Genomic DNA, 6,900 nt, shown 5'->3' with positions numbered 1-6,900 from the left:
TCCTCCTTTCTAAATGGAGCTTCTCACCTAGAGAAGCCCTCCAAAAAATTGGTGTAAACCACTTGATCACCAAGAACATGGTATTTTTTTAGCCTTGAGTATGAGAGAAAAATCCAAAATGAAGAGAAAATATATAAGATTACACATAAAACGCTTACAACCGACTTTTGTATGTTTCTTATATTGGCCTAAAATGGGGTTTTATCAACTCGCTCACATAAAAATATATGGACTTCTTTTATTTATATAACTATGGATTAGGATTTTATTTATAGTCATTTTCACTTTCATTCAAGTTCAGTCTACAGACACTTTTGACTTATTCTTGAAGTTAAAGGGAACTACATTACTCAAATCATTACTCAAGTCATTGAAATTACTTGGTAAAGTCATGTTTTTTGTTTGTAACAAATTAGTCATTTAATTATTTCTATAGCACTCAGAAGGTCAACTAGATTTTTCAAATTTTCGGTCGCTAAATACCTATTTTACTCTCTAAATTATTAACCTTTATTTTTTAATACTTTTTTAATCTTATAAATATTTTTTCTCTGTTTACTCTATACGATGGACTTAAGTATAGAATAAATAAATTTTATTATAAAGTAAAAAAGAAAATTGAGAAATCTAGTTGAGTAACATTCTGAGTACCGTAGAAATAGTTAATTGACTTTTCGGTTTAAAAAAAAAAACTTTACTAGTAGGTAATTTCGAATAGTGAGTGACTACTCAAGTCAGCGGCTGCACAATTAATCCTGGAGATGATAAATGCAGATTTTTTTAAAACGCTAAGCGCTAATTTACTATGGACTGTAGGAAAAATGGGAAAATTTAGATCTTGAAATGCTATAAAAAGGATTCATATATTATATATCTTATATATAGACTTAGAATATTTGTATCTTATATATACAAATATTCTTCTCAATACTCACTCGTGATACATAAAATGAGAAAAAAGATATCAATACATTATTCGTGTATAGTTCTTTTTTCTCGAGAACACTTGTTCAGTGGCATGCTATTGTCATTCGAAGATGAACTTCACAGAGTAATGGAAACATCTACTGTTTCAGACTTGTCATCATAGACCTGCACTTCCCTTGTGACATTGGCACCAGTTTTAGGATTATAAACTGTGACATAATAATCTCCATGAAAAACCTTAACCTCAAAAGCTCCTCCATTGTCTGTTACTCCTTTTAAGTTTGTTGTCTTCCATTCAGCAAGTAGCTTGTCAACCACATCCCCTGATGGCGAATTCTGCAATTTGCTATCTACTAGACACATTTCATGGCATCCATTTGGACTCCATCCTATCCATATCATCATGCCTTTAACACCAGAATGTGCAAATGCTTCCCTCATTATTTCTTCCAAAATATATGCCTGTAACCACATGCAATCTATTGTTAATTCCACTTATTATACGTGGTAATCTGTAAATTCTCTTTTAGGTGACCTGCTAAAACATAAATTGTCAGTAAAGACCTAGGTTAAAAAAAAAAACGGAATCATATATAATGAGTATTAAAAAAATATGAGGTATTATCATTTTTATTCTGCGGCAAACATTATTTACATCCGATAACAAAAAAAGTATGTAAAAAATGTATCTTACTTAGAGGGGGATTGAAAATGTCAAGGGTGAACCAGACACTTCCTAAATACAAGGGTGGGTGGAGGGTGGGGGGGTGGGGGGGGGGGGGGAGGTGATCTATTGTTTATAGTTAAAGTGATTATTTGATTTTTAAGCAAGTATTTTTTTCAAAAGTGCTTCTTAGAAAAGTGCTTTTGAAGAGAAGCTACTTTTTTCTGCTTCTCCAAAGCTAGGGGTGAGCATCGGTCGGTTCGGTTCGGTTCGGTTATGAATATTATCGGTTTAGCATATCGATTATCGGTTTATAAATTTGATAAACCGATAAGATATCGGTTATCGGGTATCGGTTAATCGGTTATCGATCACTATCGGTTCGGTTATCGGTTTACCCGATAAGATAACCCAATCTAGAGTTAAGCAAAAAAGAGAAGACAATTCACTAGCGTTGAAGCTCTCAAACAGTTCAAGATAAACTGGATGTTGTTTGTCAAATTCCTAACCTGAAAAAAGAAACTGGTAGTAGGTATAGGCTGCCCAACGTGAGCTCACAAAATTAAGAAACGAAAATAAAAAAAATAAAGAATCCTTAACAATCAAAAATCCATATATGAAGATGAATTTTGTTATAGAAATTAAAATCCTAATGTATAAGACTAAATACTTACACTAGGAGTAACGAGTAAGGTCTATGAAGAATGAAGATGAAGCAACTGAAGACTGAAGAATACGGCTAAGAAAGAATAGGAAAGAATAAACTGAAGCCCTAGCATATGTATATACTTAAGGGTAAAGTAGTAATTTCATTAATTCTTATTGAGTTATCGGTTAAACCATTAACAAAATTGGCAAACCGAGGCCCGAACCGATAACCCAATTGTAAAAAAATTCTAAACCGTTACCGAGCCGTTAACCCAATAACCCGATAAAGATAACCCAATAAATAATTAAAACGGTTCGGGTTATCGGTTTTACCCGATACATGCCCATCCCTATCCAAAACTGCTTCTGCTTCTCCTCATAACCACTTTTTTTCCTTCCAAAAATTGGCCGAACACCTTAATTTTTGGACCAAAAAAGTACTTTTGGCCCAAAAAAAAGCTTGGCCAAACAGGCTATTAGAGGGGTAAAATGATATTCATCGGTCATACAGAAGCTTTTTTATTCTTCGTGTTGTGTGTAGAAGTTAAACTCAAATTAAATTTGCTCAAAGAAGAAAAAATAGGATGGTTAACATGAAATGATACGAGTACCTGTTTTGGACAAGGCTCAACATTTAACTCGGTGAGCCAAATGGGCATTTTAGTTTCTCCTAAAACATCAAAGACTGCACGAATGTATGGTATATTAGGATGAGGATCAAAGTGCCCTTGAAGTCCAATTCCAATAACCAACTCCTCATTCCCTGGAAATGCCTTAATCTCCTGAAGCTTTTCAACATATTTTGATGGAATAGAGACCATATCAGCAGGATGCTCTAAAGTGTTAAACTCATTCAAGAACATAGTGGCTTTAGTGTCTAGTGAGCTTGCAATCTTGTAAAAGATGGCTGAAGCATTTTTCCCAAGCTTTTCCTCATATAGTGGGTGATGTAAATTCTCATTTACAACATCCCAAGCAACCAATTTACCTGCAGACGGGCGGAGGTAGCTTATTAGCTATGAGTTCAGCTGAACTTAATATTCTTTGACACGGAACATATATAGCTATATATGTGAGGACCACTAAAATTTTAGCAAATATTATACTATTGAACCATCAAGTTTAAATTCTGGATCCGTCTATATATGTTTACCTGCATATCTTGACATAACGCTACCCATTCGTCGTACAGATTCACTTAAAAGTTGTCTTGGAGGTAAGTCTCGTACCCAACGTTGGGTAGCTGCTCCCCATAGGATGTTATGTCCTCTTACATCAATCCCATGATCAATAAAGAACTTGAGCATTGCATCTGGAGTTGTGTAATTTTCGTGGCCTTGTAACCTTTCGGTATAGTACCATTTCATCTCGTTGTCGAAAACTGTTGTTGTAAACCTGGACACGAACCATTCTTGATAGGATTTGGACATTAAAATGGAAGATGGTGTTGCGCAGCCAATAACGAATTGAAGTTTTTTCTGTTGAATCTTGATTTTTGCTCCTTTAATCTTCTTGCCATTCTTGTTTGCTACATTTACTCTCAAAGTTCTTTTCCGAACCTATCACACAAAAAAATTAGGAAATTAAGAAGGAAGAAGAAAAGAATGACAGTTTCTTTTGAAGTGAAGTAGATCCTTAGGTTAGAAATAACCTTCTCTATGTTTTTCAACCGATTTTCCTGCCACTCATGTTTGCTGAATTCCTTCAGGGAAACACTGTCAACCCTTAACTCGGACTTGGTGTTGTTGCACTGTAAGATGAAAGGCATGACCAATGATTCATTGTCTACTAAAAGATACCATATTCACAACATGGTCCCAGGGGCGGAGCTAAAGTGCCAGGAGTGGGTTTGGCCGAACCCAATAGCTTTGGTTCGAACCCTATATTTGTTTTAAAATTTTCATTGAGTATGTACAAATTATTAATTTAGAATCTAATAACATCAAACGATTAGAATCTCGAACCATAAGCTTGAAATTCTGGTTTCGCATCTGATGGTCACTAAACTTTACCCCTATAATAGTAAGGTCACATAACTATATATTTTTGTTGTTATAAAGTACTTAACTGAATTATTTTGGAATTGCTCTAGAAGTACAAATGAGATCAAATTTCATTGCCAGAGTAGGACACGTCACTTGCCATGTCAGCACTTTGACTGCCATAACATTCAATCATACCTGAAAATGGAGTACTGAAGGTGCATTTTGATCAACAGTAAGACCACCTTTGATCATAGACCAACATCCAGATTTAGCTATTACTGATCCCACAACATGAACAATATTTTCGACTGAATTGTAAATCATGGCAACCACAATATCCGATCCTTCACTTAATTGAACCCAAGCTGCAAAATAACATCATTTTTTTAACTTGAGGAAACCCATGTTTCAAAAGCAAATATATAGGAACAGAAAATTTTCTTTATATCTATAAATTTTTTACCTGAAAACGTGTAAAATACCCCTTCCTTCAAGTAAAAAGATTGTGAGATACTAAAGGGAATTGTTCTATTATAAGCCACAATAAATTTGTTTCCACCAGATTCCCTTACTTCAATTTTGACATGACCATCTACTTTCCATGCTTCTACGCCCTTGTCAAAACTAGGATTTGCAATTAAACCTCCTCCATATTGAGGACCCAATGGTTGGTTGAGGCACTGAAATTAACAATTCCAAGACAAGACTTGCATAAGATATTTAATTGTATGTGAGATCGAAGAATTTAATTTTTATATACTGACGTTGTAAAACAATGTAAGATTATATGAATATGTAGGGACCACATGTATATATACCTCTATTGTTGCTGAATAGTCGTAAGGTGTAGCACCATGAACCAAATATCCTAGAGAATTGAAATTGTTGTTAATTACTTCATATAAGATATGGAAAATACCTGCAAATAATTGCCAATTTGACTCAAGAACAAGAAACTTAACATCTTTGAAATAATTAAAATGCGAAAGTTTTAAGACTTTTGAAAACTTGAAATGATGGTTACTTTTCGGATCAACTCTGGGCGGCTCAATGAAATCGGAAGCCTAAAGTCAAAACTTAAGAAGATGTGAAGAAAAAGCATTAGTAATGTGACTACGGTTGGACAAATAGACTTGATTAATTTAGATAACCAAGAAAAGTAAAAAACTTGTATCGTCTTAACAAATTTTCTTTCAAAGTTTTAAGTTTTCTTTTAAGTATTCATTGTCTAATATTTTAAAACTTTAAGTTAAATTATTCAAATGTTCATATCTACTAATAAAATATTTGATAACTAGAACCATTGTAGTATATTGAAACTAAATGTTAATATTTTGTTAACTTAAAAAAAACCTTAATAATATAAATAATTATAACTAATAGAAAAAGTTTTGAGGGGCCTTCGACTCTTGGGAGCCTAAAGCAGAAGCTTTAGTGGCCTTATCTTAGAGCTACCCGCATGGATCAACTAATTCTACAACTTGTTTATATAATGACAAATTAATAATATGCTAAGAGTACTGACCTGCCAAAAACAAGCAGCAGCAAAGAAGAAATCCATTATTTCCAAGTGTAGCCATGTAACACTTTTTGCCTTGTCCCACGTTGGAAGAGCTGCTTTAAAAAAGCAAAAGAGTAGCATAAACATAGATGTAAACAAGCCTTGGCTAAATGAGCCAAAGGAGAAGCAAATGAATATATAAAAATACACAAGAAACTATTTAAACAAAGGCTTAGATAACATACTGACGTAGACAAAGGAGTTTGGTCTTTTGTTTTCAATTCTTCTTTGCACTCTTCTCTTTTATATGAACCACATCATAATACATACATACCACTGTCACAAAATGTATATTCACAATCACCATGATTGAAATTTGAGGGAGTTGAGCTTTAAAAGCTAATTGAATATGAAAATTCCTCATTTGACTGTTCTGAAAATTCATGAATAGTACGAGAATCAAAATTTGCATCGATACTACAAGTTAAACGTGCAAGAAAAAACTCATAGTGCGAATTTATTGCTTGGAACAAATCCATAGCCAAATTTAGCATGTCATCAATGGCGAATTTAATTGGGATAATAATTGAATAAATGAAATTTAGAAATGCATTTAATTTTTTTGAATGACCACATGCATTAGTGCTTACCCATTAGGGGTATTTACTGGGACCAAACAAATGCATTAATTTTTTAAAATGAACACATGTTGATTGTCGGTTATATGGTTAAACATGATACAACTTTATTTCTAGGTGGTTACTACTCGAGACAAATTCCAATACAAAATTTTAGGATGTCAATATTTAATTTAATTGGAATAATTTAATGACTAAAAGTAAATAAAATTGTTACTCCTTCTGTTTTCATTTAGTTGTCGGGATAAAGTTTTACACGTCCACTAAGAAAATTTAAAATAAAATGATTTTACTAATCTATAAAAATCTAAAATCAATAATTACCACTTAAGTAAATTTAATGGGAGACAAAGAAAAGAAAATTCTTCCTTTCAATTGATGGCAAAAGGAATGCTTTTAAAATTTAAACCATAACTATATCGGATGGTGACAGATAGCTAAGATGGGAGATGAAACAACTCCTGATTTGAAAACCAAAACCCAAATAAATGCAATTTACATTTAATTTTGTTTATAACAATGAATGATCAAGAATAC

General features: G+C 33.1%; 1 protein-coding gene across 6 annotated transcripts; it reads right to left on the bottom strand.

Annotated features, from left to right (window-relative positions):
* Positions 1-838: 838 nt before the first annotated feature.
* Positions 839-6,253, bottom strand: LOC109215062 (anti-sigma-I factor RsgI6-like). Of its 6 annotated transcripts, XM_019379076.1 has the most exons (10): positions 5,971-6,253; positions 5,750-5,841; positions 5,043-5,143; positions 4,797-4,904; positions 4,688-4,712; positions 4,420-4,589; positions 3,891-3,989; positions 3,393-3,798; positions 2,851-3,227; positions 839-1,389 (listed from the first exon to the last, which is right to left on the bottom strand). In XM_019379076.1, exons 2-10 carry the CDS (start codon positions 5,802-5,804, stop codon positions 1,045-1,047), a joined length of 1,686 nt encoding a protein of 561 aa, XP_019234621.1. In that variant the 5' UTR covers positions 5,805-5,841; positions 5,971-6,253; the 3' UTR covers positions 839-1,044. The 6 variants fall into 6 exon arrangements, with proteins under 6 accessions (XP_019234621.1, XP_019234616.1, XP_019234617.1 ...); XM_019379071.1 differs by having other exon boundaries at positions 4,688-4,904; positions 5,971-6,250; XM_019379072.1 differs by having other exon boundaries at positions 4,688-4,904; positions 5,750-5,838; positions 5,971-6,250.
* Between the last annotated feature and the right edge of the window lie 647 nt (positions 6,254-6,900).

Source organism: Nicotiana attenuata, unplaced genomic scaffold (assembly GCF_001879085.1).
Source record: "Nicotiana attenuata strain UT unplaced genomic scaffold, NIATTr2, whole genome shotgun sequence".
NCBI classification, from domain to species: domain Eukaryota; kingdom Viridiplantae; phylum Streptophyta; class Magnoliopsida; order Solanales; family Solanaceae; genus Nicotiana; species Nicotiana attenuata.
The sequence above is the reverse complement of the archived record's forward strand: the minus strand, read 5'-3'. Positions and strand labels throughout refer to the sequence as shown.

Bases quoted from the DNA above. Each gene is read 5' to 3' on its own strand.
- LOC109215062 (XM_019379071.1), bottom strand. From the start codon at position 5,804: ATGGCTACACTTGGAAATAATGGATTTCTTCTTTGCTGCTGCTTGTTT. The intron at 5,144-5,749 runs GTCAGTACTCTT...AATTATTTGCAG, and splicing joins CTGCTGCTTGTTTTTGGCAG to GTATTTTCCATATCTTATAT. The intron at 4,905-5,042 runs GTATATATACAT...TGTTAATTTCAG, and splicing joins ACTATTCAGCAACAATAGAG to TGCCTCAACCAACCATTGGG.